Source organism: Lepidothrix coronata, unplaced genomic scaffold (assembly GCF_001604755.1).
Source record: "Lepidothrix coronata isolate B3197 unplaced genomic scaffold, Lepidothrix_coronata-1.0 Scaffold22, whole genome shotgun sequence".
NCBI classification, from domain to species: Eukaryota; Metazoa; Chordata; class Aves; order Passeriformes; family Pipridae; genus Lepidothrix; species Lepidothrix coronata.
The window spans coordinates 6,493,410-6,515,798 of NW_016690202.1; the positions used below are offsets into that span (position 1 = coordinate 6,493,410).

Consider the following 22,389-nt stretch of genomic DNA (forward strand, 5'->3'; position numbering starts at 1 on the left):
TCTCAACCATCAATTTTGCAAAGAATACTTAGCTTTGCTACCAGTGACTCTTCCATATCTTATTTAAAGAACCACCTTCCTCTCCAGAAAACCATTAGGGCCCCGATTTTAACTTTTCTCAACTCAGATGATTCTGACATTGCTTGGCCATGCTTATCTTCCACACAGCTCTAACTCTAGCTGTCTTAACACTAGCATCACTTACTTAGCAGTATTTCTACCCCAAGCTCAAATAAAACATTAGTGCAATGAATAAGAACAACTCAAATATGGCTTTAATCATGCTAAAAATCAAGTTTCACTAATCACGTTTTGCTTTTATTTACAAAGACAGAAATTTGCAACAAACCAGACATACCTCATAATTAAATTATTTAAGAAGGGTTAAATCCTGAGATAGCAAAAGTTATTGCTTCACTGAAGTTTCAGAAATTGCCAACAGGCATTTTTGTATTTTTGGCTCCCAGTATGAATTCTTCACACAGCACTATTTCAAAGCTTTAAATCAGGCAAAACACAAAAATGAAAACTGAGGAAGACAGTAAGTACCAGTGCAGCCTTCGTTAAATAGCTGTGTATCAGCTAGAGTACAGTACAAGACATTTGTTGAGATTCAAGACACAAGAGTTTTAGTTCATAACTCTGATTTTCAAATCACTAATAGCACTTTTAAATAATATAGGGATTGTAGTTTCAAATCGGATACAATCAAGTGAGTGATGATTAATGCACATTAATGTAGAAACCTACTGGTTTTTAGTGATAACCAGTTCATTACGATTACAGTAATTAAACCTCTTACTCTAGTCCATGAGTCAGTTGACAATCTTTGTGATTGTCCCTTGCAACAAATGAAACTGGTTGTTGCCACTATCATGCACAATTACAGAACAATTTGAAGGAAAAATACCCAACTAGAGAGTTGTCATCCATCACAGCTCACACAAATTAACCGTCACATAGTTTTCTTTCATGTGCCCTGTAAACTTACCAGTACTATCATGTTTTTACTTGAAATGATGATGCATGCACAAAATCTGCTTTGCATGACATTAGGTAATACTCATGCAATGAACAAAACACTGTAAAATTTGTAGTGTGGTATTGATGTAGCCAAATGTTTTATATATAGTTTGGAAAAAGAAAGTAAGTTTCTTCAGATACACAGAGTTCTTTGAATTTCAGAAATTACCATTAATTATTAACAACAAAAAACCCAAAAAACCTGGTATAAAAAAAAGATGTCAGTAGCTTCTGATTTCAAAGCTTGTCAATTAAAATCGGAAGATACTCTAAATCACTCATAGTCATTCATAAAACCCATCCTGTGAAAATAAGAGAAATCCAGAAATATTAGACATCTTTTTAAGATTACTCTTTTAGGTATTTTTCCTTATGGAAAGCAAACCTTATTTTTAGAAACAGTTAAAGGTATTAGCAAAGTGCAATAATGTCACACTACCAAAAGTCTCTCCAGAGGAGATACCAAAATAAGCCAATTCTAATAAATTGGAAGGTAACTTTAAATTTAGAGTAGATTAATTATAAGACATCCACATAAAGGAGTGAGCACTTACATATGAAAGAGCAAGTCACATGCTCATGTGCTGAGACTGAAAGATCCCAATAGGAACAAAAACACAAGATGATAATTAGGTCGAACTTACCCACTCAAGTTGTAACAGTGAAGAGACAGAAAAAATGGTAGGAACTAAGTTTTTTAACAGAAACACGTAATTTGGATGGATGGATGGATGGATGGATGGATGGATGGATGGATGGATGGATGGATGGATGGATACATAGAGAGATAGACAGACAGATAGACAGACAAGATAGATAATTACCACATTCCATCATAGGACTGATTTTTCTGCATTGTGCATTTGCTAAGGAGTGGGAATGCAACCCGCACAAGCACCTTAGCTTTCAGTGACTTCATCCAGTGACAAAAGTAATGTTTAGGACTTTGCCACCTCTGTCGCCCCACCAAGGGAACAAGCATTTTTTAGCTGAAGATCTGAGTTGAATAGGACGGATAGGATTGGTAGGTGATACTCCATATATAGGTGAAGTACACTTATATTTCACATAGCATCAGAATAATTCCATGAAGCCTTCCCATTACAGCTGCCACTAAGTGCAGTTTTCATTTTAAAAAACCCACTAGCCAAACTGCCACTTCAGTGGAAGAACCAAGGTGAACTGCATTCACATTGACACAAGTACCATTATATATATCCCCAAGAAAGCAGTAGTCTTTAAATAGTCAAACTGCCAAAGAAACACCATTTGTTGCTGAAGTACTTTAAATTCTTGTTGAAGTCTCTGGCATCTTGTTAGAAAGTGCTTGCCACAACTGTATTCTGCATCAGAGATAGCCCTACTTGCCCTGCAGCATTGCTGTCAAAAGACAAAAAGGTCGTAAGTGCAGGACCAACCAGAAGAAAACGTCCAGTTTGGAAACCTCTCCAGTAAGGCATAGAGTTGAGGTGACTTTTGATCTTCCCCAAAAAAGTAATGTGCTGCTATGGCGACGGAGACTATTCCATCAGAATGCTTTTCTGGGGTCTGAAAGTGAGAAAAGGACAACACAGCCTTTACGATTGTTTATGGCTTTTAAATGTAAGGTCAATCCAGATGCACTTTTCTACAGGCAGTATCTATGCAACAAACTTCATCTTGCAGTTCTTAGTCCTGTATGTTAAAATACTTCCTATCTGCAACATATCAGTCTGATTACATGATGAGTTCAATTTGAAATGAACTGGCAACTAGATATTTAGATCACAGTGTCTCTGACATGTGTCACAACTTTGAGTGCTCCAACTTCAGTGTTTCTATCTGTCTGTTTTGCTGACAAATCAAGATATGGACTCCAACACACTATTTATACTGATCCTTCTACTGTCAGGCCTGAGGATGTACAGCCTTCTCTGCACAGCTTTGCCACTATCAGCCTTGCAAAGCTTGTAACACTCAAGACTTTGTCTGCCTTTACTGAGTACCCTCAGAGGGACTATTTGGCAAGTGTTTAGACTGCCTGATGCAGGAAGGAAAAAGGGACTTTCTGAACTTTCAAAGATTATTTTAGTATTTACTCAAAGACCATGAAGACCAGGAAAATATTCTCCCCTTAGCTGTTGGGCAAGTTAGTGGACTACTCATTGAAAATACATGTGAGCTGACATATAAAGATGACATACTAAAGGGGGGACACTAGAATTAAGGTCTATCAAATACAGCGAAGCTTTAGGAAGTCATTATGACATTTTTCACACAGAAATGCAGCAATGGTGACAGGAGGGCAGACCAAGGCATCACTGGGTTTCCAGCAGCCACATACTCACCGTCAGCTCTACCCAGAAGTGCCAGGGTGCAGCCTGCAGCCCATGGGAGTAAAACACAAAGTAGTCTCCTCCTATGCTAGCAACCGGTGTGCCATCCCCGAGAGACCAGCTGGACAGAGCCGACCCTTCGTGTGGCCGAACGTACAGAGACATGTGACTTGGGCCTGCAGAGACAGAGATACGTGTCTGGATGTATCAGCACATAGAAGCAGAATAACCACCTGTTTTCCTACATAATAGCATGTTATCTGTGTGTTACTACTCATGTCTTTCAAAATATGATACAACTGTCTTCTCTACAGAAGAAGCTTCAATTTTTCATAATCATCGAGATAAAGGAGATGATGATGGAGCAGAAGAATATAAGACAATATATAATATAAATATAATACAGTCCTATAGTGTGTATATATATGTGTGTGTTGTGTGTGTATATGTATATATGTATGTGTGTGTGCGTATATACACACTACATATACTAATAGAGAGCTATAAAATGGACTTTTAGAAAGGACCTGCTGTAAAACAATCAAGACTTACTCATGACAGACAAGGTCATTATTCCCAGAAATAAGAACTGCAACACAACACCCAGAGGTTCCAGTGTGTTAGGAAGCTGAATTGATTCATGTTAATCTCACAAAGCTCAGTATCTTGGGAATGGCACTAAAACCTGCAGCACTGCAGTCAAAGCCTGATCTATTATGGGCATAAAAATAAACACAAATCATAGACCAGAAGCTTCAGTCACTCACCAGATACTTCAAAGCTTAACCTCACAGAGTTCAAGGCCATCAGCTCCTTGGACAGAACTTTAAATTGAATGGGGCTTCTTGGCAAAATTTCTGGAGCAGGAAGATACCAGTTTTTCCTGCGGAGAAAAAAAAAAGTTTCAAGTTATTCTCAGTGCAACACCCTGAGGTACTAAACATCAGAAACCAACTATATACTGTATAGTATAGCTGCCTGTGCTGCTACTAAATGAAATATTCAAAAGCTACTGATTCTAGCAGAAGGCAGATAAAATCAGCAGCTTGTGGCCAGACAAATATTTAAAGGGTGTATTAATAGGAAAACAGTCACCAGTGTATTCATTCATTACCTTAATTTACAAAACAAATAAGAAAGAATATTTGCACCTTCAAACTGCTATACTTTCACTCACAAGATCCTTGGGGTATGAGAAATAGTCACAGCAGCTGGTTTTCTTCTGTGGAGACCTGGTACTCTAAACATCCTCTGCTGCCAGCTGGGGTTACGGGGGCAAGAAGGGAGGAGACATACATACTCCTACTGTGAACTGCCCTTCAGAAGGCACCCCTTCACCTTTTTTTCCATTGGTGCTTACATCCATTTTCCACAAGTCAACTTCTACAGCTCCTGCAGCAGACCCAGCAATTTCTTGCAGACTCTGTCAGAAGACACTGCACCTAAGCAGAAGTCTGCCTTCTGAAGAGGAAGAATTATTTACTTTTAGACTGAGATTAGCCTTGCTTTTTCTTCCCTTACACAAGCAAGATTGCATAAACAACCAATGTGCTTTGCAGTTAAGTGCTCAGGTGAAGCAGAGTTCACACCAACCGGAACATGAAATGCACTGGCAGAATCCAAGGAAGGCCGCAGAAGGGAGCCTGCTCCTCACATGGAGTTCTAATAGTGTCATTAATTTCAGGTACATGGGGAGTTATGTGAGATATTCCATTATAATCAAATCCATTAATCCATATACCAGCATCACTTTTAACCACATTTCCATCTAGATCATGAAATCTTCTGCTTGTGTGCTAGAAGAAAAAAACAAACAAAAGCAATATGATGAAGCCTGCAGCATTTGCAAGAGTCAGAGGTAACTCTGAAATATCCTCCGTGTCAATCCTTAAGGTCTACTGCATTTTCAGTATGCACTGAGAACATATCTAAGTATTTATGAATATAAATACAAGAATTACTCAGATCAAAAACATACCATGAAAACACATTCAGAATGTATTAGCTCACCTCCCATGACTTTTTAAATTACCACTGTTCGTTCACTCAATTCTCCTACTTAAAACCCCCTAAAATACCCTGCTTTTCTGACGGGGTTGAACCGAACACTTAGACTGAATAAGAGAAACTTAACAGCAATTCTTTCAAATCCAGGAATAATCATTAGAGCTTTTAAATCAAGCAAGAAAGGAAAGGTTACTTTTTTCCTGGGGTGGAAGAACTGGGGGAAGTTAAGCTTTGAAAAAAACACTCTTGCAACCAACAGAGGCAATACGACATGGAAAGCTTTTCTTACCTGGAGAAAGACTCGCTTAGGTTTTGGATTAGCTGCATCTGAACTGTAAGGAAAGAAGATTCCACTACAAACGAGAATGAGAGTGACTACAAACACAGTAGTTAAAGTTACTAGCGTCGTTTTTGTACTTTTGACAAGGTAAATGAAGTTAACCTAGAGAAAGAAAAAAAACAGCCCAGTTATAAAACTGCAAGACTTAAGACACTACTTGTATAACTCTAAAATTCAATTATGGAACTGAAAGTACATTAAAAAAAATAGTTGCAAGTATCACTCTACACAAGATACTTCTTTGTAAACTCAGTATTTAAAAACAAGAGAAAAAAGTGAGTTACATCCTGGAGCTTTCAAAAATTTCCAATTTTTAAAACACCTGCCAACAAAAAAACCCCAAACTAGAACCTTCCCAGGTTCTATGGCAGCACAAAAAAACCCAAATCTGAGAATTCTTTTTGAAGTGTTGTGTATGTATTGTTCAGCCACAAACTACATCTAAATGAATGCCTGCTCAAAATTCACCATCACATTTCATATTTTACACCACTCTTTACTACATCATCATATAGCAATGTAAGCCCTGCTTTAATGACTAACACAAAATGTGGAATCTTTGACGTGTTTTGGAGAACCTTCCTGTAAGATTTAAGATACTGTCTAATTATCATTAACTTCTAGTACTAATTAAGAAAAATTTCTTATTCTAAACTCTAGAGAAAGTTTAAAGGTTTTAAACAACATTTACAAATTCTACTTACAAAATAGGATGACAGTATCATAGTGAAGACCACAATAAATCCTGCCAATACCATATCTGGTGGAATTTCTGAACCACTTCGTCCCATGACAGGTGTAAACATTTCAAATACAGTCCAGCTAAGGTACAGCATATATAGATAGGGAACAAACATCCCCAGCATGTACATCACAATAAACTTCATTGTGGCACCTACAGGGGACAGAAAAAAGACAAAAAGAAGTAAAAGCTCAAAAGGCCACAAACATACAGCTTTACTGATATATCCATATACTGCTGCAAGGCCCAATCACAATACTGGTCCTCATCCCAACATGGATATAGAAAGAAAATCTCATTTTGTATAGCAAATGCCAATATAACATTCAAAACCATCACAAAACTTTTTTTGTATTACAAAAATAATTTAAAAAGGTCTCCACATACTGTTCTATTAGCCTGAGACACAGGATGTTTTTCAGTGTATTTTTAAAAAAAAAAAGCTTCTCACACTTTAAAACTGTCTTTAGTTCAAGAACACTTTTTCTCATTACAAAATTGTGACACAGTTAATTTGACTATTCAAATTCAACATTTGGATTTTCTTTTGCTTGAATAGGAGAGTAGGAGCAGAGGTTTTGAAATACAACCTATGCCCCACAGAACTATACCTTTTTGGTGGAATTCCTTGTGGATCATCAGCTTAGTGAGTAAAGGAAATGCTACCCATAATGTACAAATGAATGCTGAACAAAGGCCCATCTGAGTCATCACAGCTAATGCTATAGACCAAATCATCAATGAAGCATCAAAAAAAATATCTCCCAGGTACTGCTCATTCATATTCTGTAACACAAAAAGCAAATACACTTCATTATTGAGCACGTTCCATGGATCCCATCTCATCAGAACACACAGAAAAATCCTTATTTCTTGTATATAATTGTTTTCCCTGGGCAATTTCCTGTTGACTGTATTGACAAGCATCATCTCACCATTTTCTTACCATTTAGAGTTACCCATGAGAGCATATTTTTTTAAATCTGCTGACATAGCTTGAAAAAGAAATTACCTGGGCTGGGGTGGAAGAAGGAAGGGAAGGTACAAATGACAATACAAGGAATACACAGGGCTAGTGTTTCAAGTACACAGGCAAAGAGGGCCTTTTAATAAAAAACATAATAACACAGCAAATTAAAAAGTTACATAGTACTTCCGTGTGATAAAGTTATCTACAGCTCCTGAGGATCTAAACTTGCTCTTGAACAGCAGCTGTTAACAGGCTTTTATATGACCACTAATATTAGTGCACAAATGTACTGGTGCCTTTACAAGTCATGCCACAAGGTGTCACTTCAGAAGCTTGCTTTTTAAAATATGTTACTTGTTTTGAATAAAAGATACGCATAGGTGAGGTAATATCAGATAAGTTTCAAAAAAAAGAAGGAAGTTTAACCATCAAAAATGTGGTTTGCTTTGTTTTTTTGATTTTGTGAGGTTTTTTGGTTTGTTTTTTTTTGTTTGTTGGTTTGGTTTTTTTAAGTTACATGGGCAATGCTACAGCGTTAGCAGTGCAAGATTCCTAATTGGAAAACCTGCTAGTAGGAATAAGGAGTGCTTGCATGAACAATGGTTATCTGAAAGCATCTAGTTCAGTTTTGGGGTGAGGGAAAAAAATAGGAGGGGGGTGAAGAAACATATGAGTTGCCAAATGTATTTCAAAACATAAAGCTTATTAATTCCCATGTTGCTGAGCCATGATCAGGCACTGCCTCTGACAGACAAGGAAGAGATAGGATTCCAAAATTTTTATGCAACTCTAAGTAAAATGCAAGTTACAGAGGCAGCATAAACTGTGCAGTGTAGTGCAATCTATAGCATGCAAGGCTTGTGACTTCAAGGTGGCTGATCTGATGACCAGGCAATCAGTAGGCATGAAATAAATCCAGACCCTGGAATGTCTGAACAGATAGTGAAACTACCAGCCAGCTCATCCAAAAGACTAGAAAACATTGCATCTAGTTTATAAATGGCTCACCTTTACACAACGGGTCAACACCACGCACATGTATTTGGTAACATACGTGTACCAGTTAACACTTCTCCTCCCCAAAAAAACTAAAAAAAAAAACCACTTCCAGAGAAAGACACGATGGATCCACCCAGAACTTCTCATACAATCAAATCTGACTAAGTTCTTAAAACTTTTTGAAACATTTGGATGAAGTTGGATTTGGCTGACAACTAAGGTTTTCCAAACTCCTTGTCCAAAGCTCAAACAAATGAGCAAGAAGTAACAGCAAGATGAATGATTAAATATTACTGCACCTAAATCCCGAACCTAGCATGCCTGAGTAGTCAACTTCTGCCCTGGAACAGTGTCATCTACCAGATATCTCAAGGCCCTATTTTTTTTTAATACAAAACCATTAAACCATCATCTAATAGGAATGTTATCAGCTACAATTATTAAATTATTATGCAAGTTAAATTGCATTGGTTAGTCATAAAAAAAGAATTCTAGGCAGAACAGTTAGACAGACTGTTCATGACAAATTAGAGTAATGGAAAGGTAACACACACCAAATCCTCACCATCTTGCAGGGGCCTAAATGACCTTTACCTATTGTAGAAAAGAACACAGACAACCAAGAGCTCTGTTCCATCTCCAGCTGTGGTCAAAACAACTATAAATCAGAATAGTCACAGAATTTTTTAGGTTGGAAAATACCTTTAAGATCATTTGAGTCCAACCTAAACCTGGCACAGCCAAGGCCACCACTAAATCATATTCTTAAGTGCCACATCTACAAGTCACCTCCAGGTAGGTGACTCAGCCACTTCTCTGTGTCAGTGCTTGATAATCCTTTCAATAGAAATTTCTCCTAATATCCAACCTGAACCTTCCCTCACACACCTTGAGTCCATTTCTCTTGTTCTATCAGTAGCTGCCTGAGAGAAGAGGCTGACCCCCACCTGGCTACAACCTCCTTTCACAGGGAGCACTAGAATGTCCTTCTCGGAGCGAGTGGACCAAAACTGAACATAAGATTTGAGGTGCAGCCTCACCAGTGGCGGGTACAGAGAGACAATCACTGCCCTGGTCCTGCTGGTCACACTACTGATACAGGCCAGGATGCCATTGGCCTTCTTGGCCACCTGGGCACACTGCTGAATCATGTTCAGCTGCTGTTTAACCAACACCCCCAGGTCCTTTTCTGCTGGTCAGCTTTCCAGCCACTCTGTTCCCAGCCTGTAGCACTGCCTGGGGTTGTTGTGACCCAAGGGCAGGACCCAGCACTTGGCTTTATTGAATCTCACACCGCTGGCCTCGGCCCATTGATCCAGCCTGTCCAAATCTCTCTGCAGAGCCTTCAAGGGAAGAGTGACTACTCAAATTTTTACAAAAGCTTCATTTAGAAAGCTCTATGCAGCACAGATTGCTGTATTAGAAGAAAGCATGGCAGAGGTAGAAATTCCAACAAGATATAAGAAAAAAGCTCTTTCAAGAACCATCTGAAAAAAAAATCACATTATTTGCTTAGGGTTTTATGAATATAAATGACATCACCAAAATGACACGCATAATAAAAGGACAGACTTGAACAGAGAGAGCCGGAGTTCCATGTTTTGCAACAAAATACAAATGATAAATCAGATTAAATAAAGCATTAAAATAATGGAAGAGACATAAGGAGGTACTGTACCAAAATATTAAATTATTCCCTGTATTATTAAATACAGGGAACTTGTATTCCAAGTATATTCAGAGGCAAGAATCTCGTAAGATTCAAAGAACATTTGAGCAGACGTGTAGATTCTGTAATTATCAAGAACACTGAAAAGTATCAAAAATATTCTCCAGCTGTTCTTCTGGTCTCTTATCACTGAAATGATGACAAGAAGGAAGGTGCAGACAGGGCAGGAAACAGTACCTTATATTGTATTCTACTAGGCTTTTACTTTTTTTCTGAAGTTTCTCCTAAGGTCAAGGCCACCTTAAATCACAAAGCTCTTACCTCTCTGATTTAGTAGAGCAATCCCTATGTTTAGATGAAGCAATTTTTAGTGACATTTTAAATACTCAAACTTTTTTCATCTTTTTAATCAACCCCAAAATTAAGTCTTCAACAGCTTAAACACTACACTGCCCTTCAACATTAACAGCAAAGTCAAGCCTACCTTGTAGAAAAACTTCTTGGCCAGCATATGCACAAGAATAAGCTTAGCTGCAGCTGCACTGCCATAGAGAGACACAGAAACGTAGAAATGGGTGTACCAAGAAAGAGCCCGTCCAATGAGAGAGACAAACACTGCCACAATAAGCACGGCCACCAGTGTGCAGACCCAACTCGTCAGTGTCAAGCCAAATGCAGTAAATAATTTCTTCAGGTTATGAATAGCTATGAAGAAAAAAAAGGTTTTATTCAACAGTCATGTATTCTACTGCAGACTATCATCAAAAGTTCAATTACTCCATAGTTTAATTGCTTTAATGACCAAAAGAAACCTGAATGAGGAGTCCACTCTGAAGACTTCTTAACAGCATGGTCTAAACCTCTCAGTCTACTTCTCTGCATGTCTTTTTGCAGTCTTCCCCACTGCAAGATTTATTCCCAGAATACTGGTGTATTTTGCAGATTACTGTGTTCCTGATAGTAAAAATATTACTAAGGAATCAGGGGAACCACTCTACCATTTTTAAGTCTCAAAAACAACAAAAACAATTGAAAAACTGGAGTTGCTTTTCTTGTAACTTTTTCTTGCTCCAAAAATGTTTTCTGGATTTTGAGGGGGAGGTGGTGTCGGTGTGTTTTGATTTTTTTCTTTTTAAACAGGTATGTTCCTACACGTATCTGAAAAGGTCTAACTAGAAAATTTAAGTTGGTTTACACCCTTTATTAAGCTTTGTTGTCATTTTCCCCATTTGTTGTTTTCTTATTTACTTCTGCCTATGGACAGGTGTTAAAGAATGATTCTGAAACCGTGTCTGAACTAACAAAGCAAAAAATAGATACTAAGTAATTTTTTTCAATGTTCAGATTTCTAAAAGATTTAATTTTAATCTTCATGAAATGATAAGACACAAAATTGTGATTCATAAATGCTAAACATCTAGGCCTATCATATTCTTTCATCACCGTAATTATTCACAGTTGAGAGATTTAAACACAAAGCAACTCCTGTGGCATGTTGCACAGCTAAAATTTATTTCTGAAGCTTGGCTAAAAAGATGCCATAATGGCCTGAACACTTTTCCATCTACACTTTTTCATCTACTAACTGCTATTCGTTAAAGAGTAATGTTTTTTTAAAAAAAGCTAGACTTACCTCTGGTTTTTGACTGTAATACTTTTTTGCTTAAGTAAATAAAAGCAATTGCTGCTGTAATATAGTTCATGATTGTGCCAATGCGAGCAGGATAAGCCAGGACAAATAAACCAAGTATATCAAAGAACACAACATTTCCATGTCGATACTCAAAAGATTTAGCCAACTTTTCTGATGTTGCTAGGTATTTTAGGACAGCTAGAATATTGTCACCTATTAAAAAAGCAGATACACAGCATAATTACATCAGGGTAAATTAGTACACAGCATTTTTTTCACTAGAACTGTTCTTAAAAATTGTATAGAAATATTCTCAACAAAGACATATACAACTGATTATTCTCAAAGTGGTATCTGACAGTACACACAGCACAGTATTTTCATGAGTAATCTATACAGCTGTCACTAAAATGAGGATATTTGGGAAGCTTCATGCACTTAAAGACCATTGCAATTAAGTGAGGTATTTAGCCTGTAAGTACTTCAGTTCTGATATTTAGCACTGGACTTCAAGGCTAACCCATAGAAAAGTTTATAGTTTCCTAATACTCCTCCTCTCCTCATGGTCTCTAAGTGACACCTCCACGTTTCAATGAGTACAAGTTACTTCCCTTTCTTTCCCTACACATCTGCAAGGTAGAAGACAAGGTGGCTATTTTCCTTTGTAGCCTACAGGCACTAATCACCTTTTCCTTTCCCATAGCACAGCCAAAACACATGTAATCAAACGACAACAATTCTTCTTGACTTTTATTTTGCTTTTAGCTGACCCTTAGAAGTGCTGAAATGTCTTTTTTTGTTATCTGCACTATGTTTAGCAGAAGATGTTCTACATAACCATCATGATCAGTAAAATCGTCTTCCCAACACAAATTTAGAAGAGTTACTTTCTGTCTTGTAGCTGCATTGTTGCAAGAAAGTATTTAAAACTCTTATTCATGTTGGTCATTCTAAGCTGGCTTCTTTATAAGCTTAAAGAGGGAATGGTCAAAATCCTAGAGGTATTTAGGACTGTTAGCTTTTCCAGGGAAATTAAAAAGTCATACTGTATTTTCTTTACTTCAATCTGTCAAAAAGCCATCTATGAGCACAACCTGTTGTAGAAAATAAATCCTGTTTACTCAGTCTGTGTGCTACCATGTAAGTTTGACTGAGACATGTTCTAAAGGAGAAACCTCTGTTGGCAGATCAGTCTGGGTCACCAACTTACCCACAAGCTTCTGATGAGAAACACAACCAATAAGGCTTAGTGAGAGAAAAGGAACACAGAATGCTGAACAATCAGGTATCAGTGTTCAGGTTAGATGATTTGAACTCTGATTTGAAAGCAATCATGAAATCTAATTAACATCACTGGATGTTGATAAAGTTTACATTCTCAAGTAGATCATATATATTTCTTTTGTATTTAAAAGATATATATTCAGTTAATTCTTTGTTCTTTAGAACATGTACTAAAGATGTACTAAATGTGTCATTAAAATTATTAATTTCTTGTGATAACAGTTTTACAGCAAAATGACAAAGCAACTACAACACTATTCTTTAGGTAAATTACTGAATTCTTAAAATACCAACCTGCTCTCTGAATGGAATCTGTTAAAATTCTGTCTGATGTGTCATATTTTGTATGGTAAATGTAGCCATTTTCAATAAAAGCCAAATCTATTCCTACAGAAAGAGGAAAAGCATTTTTAAATTTATGTAATTCTAAAACCCCCAAACAAACAAGTGAAAGTCTCACATACATTTCACAGAAAATGTTGCTCTACTTTGTAGCCCAGTCATTATACTTAAAGAAACAAAACAGTCTCTTCTGTGAAAAGAATACTAACTGAGATTTCGAGTGTATTATAAAGAGAACAGTTTCAAAACATTTTAAAATATCTGTCCTTTCTACTGTACCGATTTGCATGATATCTGTACACAGCTGGAGAAACACTTGAAAACTCCAAACCATCTCAGCTTCAGAAAAGATGTACAAGGTGCTTTCCAAATGTTTACTTGCAAAACTTCAATAAATATCTACACTGAAAAGTAATAAAAAGTAGCATTGTGGAACTATAGAAACACCTTCTCAAAATGTGTGTTCCTTCTACTTCTATGTGCTAACAGGTTTTCAGAGAGCCAGTCTGAAAACTTTTATTTTGAAAGTCCAAATAATTTGTTGAAGTGAACAAAAACCTTTACCAAAAGCCAAAGGTTATTCTGCTAGATTAGTCATACATTCACTGTATCCCAATCACCTTCTCAGCTGCACATGCAAAAAGCTGCTAACTGCAATCTGAATCCTCACAATTTTGTAGAGGTTTGACAAGTTAGACCTCTATTCTACTCGTGGACAAACAGGAAACAACTAGTTCTTTAACTCAATTATTTAATTTTTATTTCATTGTGGGAAAAAAAAAAACAAACCAGAGGTCAGTGAGAATTCATTTACCATCCAGGTATCATTCTGAACAAATAAAGAAAACACTGTACAAAATTATCTACTTTATTTCCAGGCTGGAAGCATACTTTAGAAGAGTTTAGAATATGCCAGAACAACAGTTTTGTTCTAACAATCAATTCAGAAATATCACTTTTCTTGAAAGTGACTCCAATGACAACCTGTCCCAGACAACAAGGATTTTACAGAAGTTTACAGTCCTTTGAGTTGTGTTCATATTTCACATTGTGTGAACATTTCACATTTTTTCCCACTGGTCGTTCTCTGCAGAATGGATAGCAAACTGTAAACAGCTTAGCAAAACTAAAAGACTTCTGTCCAGTGCTTGATTATTAAAAAAAAAAACACAAAAAACAAACAAACCCCAAAACCCAAGAGTAATGGAAATGCATTAATGACTAAGTCACTATCTTTAAAAAAGATGATTTTCATTTATCCATTTGATACAGACATGTCATTCCTACAAAGAGGTTATTAGCATCATGTACCAAAATGTTTCAAAACAGATATTTAACAGGGTGCTGTTGATTTCTGGAGTATCTTCCTGATTTTCAGGAAACTTTTCTACCATGTAGTTTCTTTCTAGAAAACACCAGTCCTCAAAAAACATCCCTAGCAAACCATATGAAAAACTAAATCTAAAAACTCTTGCCTTAGGAAAAAAGCAGGAAAATTTGGCCCCAGACAAACTAAATTTGAGGACCTTCACACAGTGAACCACAGAACAGTATCCTTTTCATAAGCTTAATGTGCATTGACATCTTTCATGATAACATACCTGGAACATTGCCAAAATCCCTATAGATACGGAAGTCTGTATCCGCTGGGATAATACCACTCTGAAATATTTCCTGTGCCACCACAGAGGCAAAGGGATGTTTGGCTGCAACTACGTATGCATGTACCAACCAAGGGTTCTCAGGTCCTAACAAAAGATGAGCAGAAAGTTCACAGTAAACACTTCTTGAATGTCAGTTAAGGTACGCATCTTCACGGTAACAAATACAGAACACAAAGGAACTCACTGCAGTTGTAAAGCTGTTGCCCCATAGGGTATAAAATAAGTACATTTGTGTTGGCTGAGTGACTCACACTTGAGAGAAATACACTTGAGGAGTAAGAAACAAGCCACTGTTGCCTTATGTTTAAGAGGCAGAGCAGGAAAGCCATCTCCCAAAACAGAACTTCTTTCTCACAAAGAAGTCAAAACCTTTAGCTGAGCTTCCAATTCATCGTGTCTGTATCACACATCAATATCATTGTTTAGAAAAAAGTATCTGCCTTAAAGCATTAAGTACAAAGAAACAACTAAGCAGCTCCAGCAGCACAGGAAAGTCTGCAGTCTGACCAGGATGGGGCACAAGTTTAACCGTAGCCTACAAAACACGGTTTTGCTGCTTCCTGAGCAGCAGATAGAGCTCTAATGGCAACATCTCCCTGCAAAGATTTTGAAAGAACTGCTGTGAAAAATAAATAGAGCATATGAAAGAATGTGTATGTAAGACATAGGTGGTATCCAAACGTTTTTCTCCTTGTAACCTTGACATAAAATGAAAACACAACTTCCGTTACTCTGTTCTACACAAGCTTCCCACCTATGAGGCAACTTTTGTCGCAGTCCTTTAGCCTACCAGTATCTAAAGCTAAGAGCAATTTAATTGCTGCACAGGGTTGGGAAAAATGCGTGAGGTTCTCCTATCTTTTGCTGATGAGTCACTTTCAATATTCCTTCAAGTCTACATTGTTTATTATCAAATTATCCTTATGTAGAAACTGGACACAATGCAAGCTCATACCTGTTTGAAAAACAAGTTCTTTTCCTCCTACACCTGCTGCCTCCAGGTTAATAAAAGCTCTGATTGACTTGGCCCACTCATGTTGCGTAATGAAGCCATGACTAGCCTTGATGGGAAAACAAAAAAAATATAGGTCAAATATCTACGAGACCAGCCTAAATCTTACTTTCCATCACTCAAGATTGGATATGACTGAAGAAATAACTCAAGATTTGACAAGGCAGACAACACAAGCAGATGCAGAAAATCCAAGTCTTCTAATTAAATTAATGTAGACAACATTCTTAATCTAAGTGTACTTTTCCCGTTGAAATCATACACATTTTCCTGAGAATGTTAAGACTGCTATTCAACTAATATTTCAATAGGTCAAACACAAGCCTTATCTGCAGTTACTCTTTCCTTTGTTAAGAGTTTTAATACACAGCTTTTATGTGTAATTTATAATTCTGACATATTCTCACCTGCAAAATATTTTCTTCTGCACCATTAAATAAGAATATGACAGCATGCTGCAGGGACTCTGATGATTTTGAAAGTGTGCTAAGTATTTCAAGCATCACTGCACAGCTAACAGCATCATCACTGGCACCTTAAAACAATCACCAAAATAGTAAAGCTTATAACAAACAGATTTGCATCAAAAACAAGAGAAGAATAAAGTTTTATGCTATTTCAATCACTTAACCTAACTGCAGTAAAATTATGTCAAGTTTCATGTATTTTCTGGTAGTGCTTATACTTACATAAACTATTCTGTTTATACTAGTTGAAAGTAACAGCAGAAAGAAAAATAATGTTCAGAAGTAGAGCAAGTGAAGTTCAAAATATCAGATCCAATGACATTGTTCAAGAAAAGTAGACTAACCAGGTTACTGGTTAGTGAGCAAAATGATTGTTACTTATTTTCCTAAGAACAATATGAATAAACAAGAATGTAATTTATACTAACAACATACTCAAACTTTAAAAAATAAACATTCCCACATAAGTCACCCTAAAGCATTCTATAGTGTTATAATGCATTCAAGTAAGAGGACAAAACCTCAAAATAACATAAAGCTAAGATTTCAAAATAGAGCTAAGGAAATACAAGAATTTACAACTTAATTACACATGATAATAAAAGATTTTCATGACCAGATGCTTTTCACCATCCTTCTTTCTTTGCAGAAACCCCTTTCACTCTGAGCTCAGTAATCTGTCCTCTTTGAGTTCCTCATCTAACACTATTCTAGACTTACTCCCACTCTCTCACACCTCCTCCCATGCTCTGCCATTTTTTTAAATCTTGATTAAGGATTCATCTTCTAGCCAAAGTCTCCCATTTTCCCACTTTCCTCACTTTGGTGTAAGCTGCAGCACCTCCCTACCCCACTCTAATAAAAAAAATTTTGGGAGAAAACAGAGAAATTAAACCTCATTCCTTCAGGCCTCAGTTGCATATATGATGCTGACATGCTCTGAGATGACAACAACAGTGTGGTCAGGCCTCAGCATGCTATTAGGGCACACTTGTTAGCTCCTAAAAATGTTCAATTTACACATTTTAAAAAAAAAAAAAGGCACCTTTAACAAAAGCTTGTAAAACTTAGACACATTTGCCCCTTCCATGAAAAGGGTATATTCCTGATACAAACATAAATCTCAGTCTAAATTTTAACCTGAGCTTATTGCATGGATTAAAAAAAATTCAGAATCTTTCCAATACACCATTCTCTATTTCTCAGAAACTAATGCCTTGTTCTGCCAAAAGCTTTCCAAAAAGACTCCAATCCCAATACCTGGTTTAAAGCCCTGATTATCACAGATTTTCCTTAATTTCACAGAATATTCTCAGTTGGAAGGGACCTTTATATTGCTACCCAAGTTTATCAGTAGTCTACTCTTAGCCACACTGAGTTCTTATACCTAACATACTGTATTGAAAAACTGGGAGAGAAGTGAGTATAGTTTCCACGTCATTTACCTGCCTCACTGTGAAGCTATGAAAAATAAAAGTTGCTGGCTTCAACAGACATACAAATTTATGTCTGATAAAAGCAGCCATGTAGCCATAGACTATTACACAAACTCATGGAGAAAGTATCTTCTCCAAATACTCTGTATATAGCAAAACTGACAGGAGGTTAAAACAGGTTTTATGGCAGAAATCAGCAACTTGAGAAAAGAACATCATCAGTTATGTCTGGAATGATAATTTCAGGGATGTTTCTGTCTTCAAGTTTATTAAAAAAGAAACAAATAGCCCATATAAACTGAAAATTAGTACCACTAAAACAAAAACTTAAGAGTTTACGTTTTTCCTTCACAAGGAACACAAGATTTCTAACACTGATGGTTTACTTAGTTTTGTTTCACTCATTTGGTATGCAGCAGATTATATTTTACAATCTGATTTTCAAATATAGTATTAACTGACCACTAAGTAATGCTGCTTCTGGGTAAAAATCCACAGTTTTGGTAAAGAAAAATGGCCTGTAAGCAAATAACTAAGAGAAATACAGAAGAATAGAAAACAAAGAGAAAACAATAGAAAACCTTGCTTAGGTTATGTGCAAGGGACACAGTAAGAAAATGAAAGATAGAGCAGCTCCTCACTGTTGTAAAGGGCTAGGCTGCTTTGTGATTAAGGGCAAGCACACAGGCTGGTTTCTAGCTCCTCCACAGATTTCTGTAAAATCCTATACAAATCAGTAATATTTTCTGGTGCTTCTGTGCAAGGTTGGTGAAGTACTTTACTGTCTGAGAAACTGTTAAGAAAATAATTGATGCAGACATAATCCTGCCTTACAACCCATAGAAATGGACACACGATTTACACAGGGCATGAATTTAAAGACCGTTTTCAATAATCACAGTATTATACTTGTGAAATATTCTTTCCAAGTTCCACATCCCGTAATTAGTATCTCTGCAATTTATAAATCACAGAGCACGTATAATAATCATGCGGTTATTAGGCTTAATTTGAAAACTCATGTCACCCAAATGTGGTTGAGGAGAAAAAGAAGTTCTGTATATTATTTGTTGAGAGAAAAAACGCAGGAGGAGTACAGCAAATGCTTTGTTTCTCTAGCTAATACTCAACTGTTTTCTCAATAATGAAGACTATTTGCATGTGCTAAAGAACAGAAGGTCTACCGCCCAAAAATAAAATATTATGTGGGGTATAAATTAAGAAACTCCAGTAAAAGCTGCACTGTTGGTGAGATCTGTGGGTGTTTTTCGACTGTAATAATAGGCACACATGTGTGGCTGAGTGTTACAATAAACTTTGTGCAATCTTTAGATCTCTACCTTTCTGGCACTGTTAAAAGCACGAACATACAAAGCTCGCTACACCCTTGCTGAAATAATTATTCAACAGGATTATAATATATAAGAATCTAGAGGAAGGAAAGTAAGAGAGGATGCAACAGTGACAGTGAAACTAGTAGCGAGAGATGTACACACTACCAAGGCAACAGTACCCTAACCTTTGATCACTACAGTCTTTAGAGGTAGAAGCTTTGAATGCCAAAAGAAAAGGAAAAAAATTGGCATAGCTTAAGCATATCAGACAAAAAATCTGAGACACCAGCAATGGGAGGGGAAAATATGGACTTTTTAGTGGGGGTGGACAGAGTCACTGGCACAAAGCATCATGTGAAAGACAGGATTAGATCAGTACAGAAGTATGAAAAGACCTGAATGACAGGTGGAAGCAGCATATGAACTACATGCATAAGCAGAGAAATCTAAATACAGCATCTCTAATTTGCTGCCTAACAGAAAGTGAGAGTGAAATCCTGAGTTAAACAGGATCAACCTGTCACTCTAAAAAACGAGCCTCACTGAGATCAAGTAGACCAGTTGACACATGCAGTATTCTAATACAGCTACTTGGTATGAGAAAACAAGCCAAGCTCTGTGGCTCACGTAACACATGGAAAAGCAGAATGAACACGTGGACCTACCAGGGGTATTTGGTACAGAATCAAAGTGGCAATTGGATAATACTGCATGCTCAGCTCCACTTCGAGGTTCCAGCTTCACTATAACATTGGTTATGTTTGCATAGTAACTAGTAAAGCCTCCTAAAAAGTCAATGCTGAAGGAGCCTGTGGGCCTCTGTATGTCTACAGATATTTTGTGAGCATCTGTACTTTCTCCTGCTATCCCCCTAATTTGTTCTAAGAGGTAGTTAACTGCAAGAACTTCATTTTCTGGACTTCCAACTGTTCTGGGCCCAATTGCTGTTATGTTGTCAAGGTATTCCCTGTAAGACATAAATTAAAAATTCAGCATCAACAAGTTCAACATTTAGTAATGTTATCTACAACTGCAGCATTTTTGTACATTATTCTATTTCAAAACTCAAGCAGAAGAGACTAAAGCCAATTCGACAGTAACTAGCCAGGATGTTCAGGATCACTATGGTAATGGGCATACAGACTGACCTTTACTCAGGGCTCCTTATCTTATCTATCACGATATTAAACCAAACTATTTGTTTTCTGGTTTGAACATATCAACCCAAAAAGAAACAAAAGGGTAAATGAGAAGCCAAAGACTTTAGCGTGGTTCTGCATATGCATACATGCCCTTCCCCCAACGTCCGAATAAGCACGTTTTCGTTAAGACTTACATCTGACATAAACACTCTAATTCTGAAATTACAGTGTTAGAAAGTTTTATAGTTCCCGGCGTCTCGGTGACACACCAACTAAAGATCTGCAAAGCAGCTTTCCCAGAAACCGCGCACTACTCAAGACTACCAGAAATAAAGTATGGGGGACGCACTGCTTATCAGCGCCAGCCAGCACCTTTACGGGGGCTGAAGCCTCCACGCTGTCTGCACCTTTCTGCGAGCGCTCAACCGAGCTTCGAGCTCTCTCCCGGGCAGAGCACGACACGACCCCCCCCGACAGGGACCCGACCCAGCCCCGCCGCCCTCTCCTCCTCCCGCCGGCGGCTCCGCCGTACCTGGCGCGGGCGGCGCTGAAGTCGCGGGGCCCGGCGGCGGCGGGCGGGCTGCTCAGGAGCTGCCGGTGCGACACCTGCGCCAGCGCCCGCAGCACCAGCAGGTACAGCAGAACCAGCGGCGCCCCCCGCGCCTCGGGCAGCGGCAGCAGCGGCCGCCGCCGCGGCCCGCCCCGCTTCTTGCCGCCCGCCCCGCGCTCCCCGTCCTCCCGCGGCGGCGGCTGGCGGCGGTCGCGCTGTGCGGCGGTGGCGCGGAGCCGCCACACGGCCGTGTCTCCGCTGCGCTCCATGGCCGCGCTGTGCCCGCCGCGCAGCCGCGCCGTACGGGCACGGAACAGGGTCAAACCGCGGCCCGGCCCCCGCCCGGCGCGGCGGGGCGGCCCCCGCGCTCACGTGGGTGCGGGGCCGCGGCACCGCCCGCCCTGCGGCCCGGCCGGGGCACGGCGGTGGCTGCGTCTGCGTCACACAGCCACAGGGTGGGTCAGGCGGGAAGGGACCACAGTGGGACATCTGGTCCAACCTCCCTGCTCAAGCAGGGTCATCCTAGACCACAGGGCAAAGGATTGCATACAGGTAGTTCTGGAATATCTTCGATGAGGGAGACTCCACAACCTCTCTGGACAATCTGTTCCAGTGCACACTCACCCACGCAGTAAAGAAGTTCCTGTGTATCAATTTCTGCCCGTTGCCTCTTGTCTTATTGCTTGGCACCACTGAGAAGAGCCTGGATCCAGCTTCTGGACACTCTCCCTTCAGACAGTTGCAGTCATTAATGATGTCACTCTCAGCCATCTCTTCTCAAGGGTGTACTGGCCCAGCTCCCTCAGCATTTCCTTGTAAGAGAAATGTTCAGTTCTTCAATCACTCTTCTTGCTCTCTGCTGGACCCGCTCCCGGAGCTTCACGTCTCATTCTGAGGAGCCCAGAACAGGCCAGTGTAACCTGGGCCTGTGTCCGGTGACACACTACAGCTGGGAAGCCCTCAGTGGTGGTCACCTGTGGAGGGTGGTGGCCTGGCAGCAGTGGAGCCCTGAGCCCTCTGTCCCACCGAAGCACTGGGATGAGCAGCCACCTGGCCCTGCTCCTGACTGAGTTGAGCCCCATGCATTGTGTGGTGCATCGCCTCTCTTGCAAAGCATGCAAGGCTTTTCCTGGTTTCGCAGCTTTTCTTGGTTGTTTCTTGGTTTGTTTGGTTTGGTTTTTGTTAAAACAGAGAAGAAAGTTCATGAAAGTAGTAGCAGTGCCACGTGGCTGAGCAGCAGAGTGCCAACAGGCCAGCATACCAGGTGGGAGGGGTGGTGAAGCCTCACAGACATAAGTCACAGCATTGGCAGTGCTCACAGAGTTCCCCCTCCACTGCATTGTATCCTTGGCGTTGCATAGCTATAGCACTCCCCAGAATGGAGCTCAGGTAGCCTGGGGTAAAGGGCAATAGCTCCAGGAGGTGCTAGTTAATGGCTGCTTCCAGTGAACTCGTGGCAA

The 22,389-nt window shown here is 38.9% G+C and overlaps 1 protein-coding gene across 1 annotated transcript; it reads right to left on the minus strand.

Annotated features, from left to right (window-relative positions):
• Positions 1–1,781: 1,781 nt before the first annotated feature.
• On the minus strand, positions 1,782–21,198 carry ERMP1 (endoplasmic reticulum metallopeptidase 1). Its single transcript, XM_017808118.1, has 15 exons — positions 20,912–21,198; positions 19,903–20,204; positions 16,408–16,535; positions 15,944–16,049; positions 14,926–15,072; positions 13,277–13,369; positions 11,699–11,911; positions 10,550–10,770; positions 7,039–7,213; positions 6,390–6,580; positions 5,635–5,787; positions 4,932–5,134; positions 4,106–4,221; positions 3,351–3,514; positions 1,782–2,571 (listed from the first exon to the last, which is right to left on the minus strand). The coding sequence occupies exons 1-15, from the start codon at positions 21,196–21,198 to the stop codon at positions 2,407–2,409; spliced, it is 2,664 nt and encodes an 887-aa protein (XP_017663607.1). The 3' UTR covers positions 1,782–2,406.
• Positions 21,199–22,389: the final 1,191 nt, after the last annotated feature.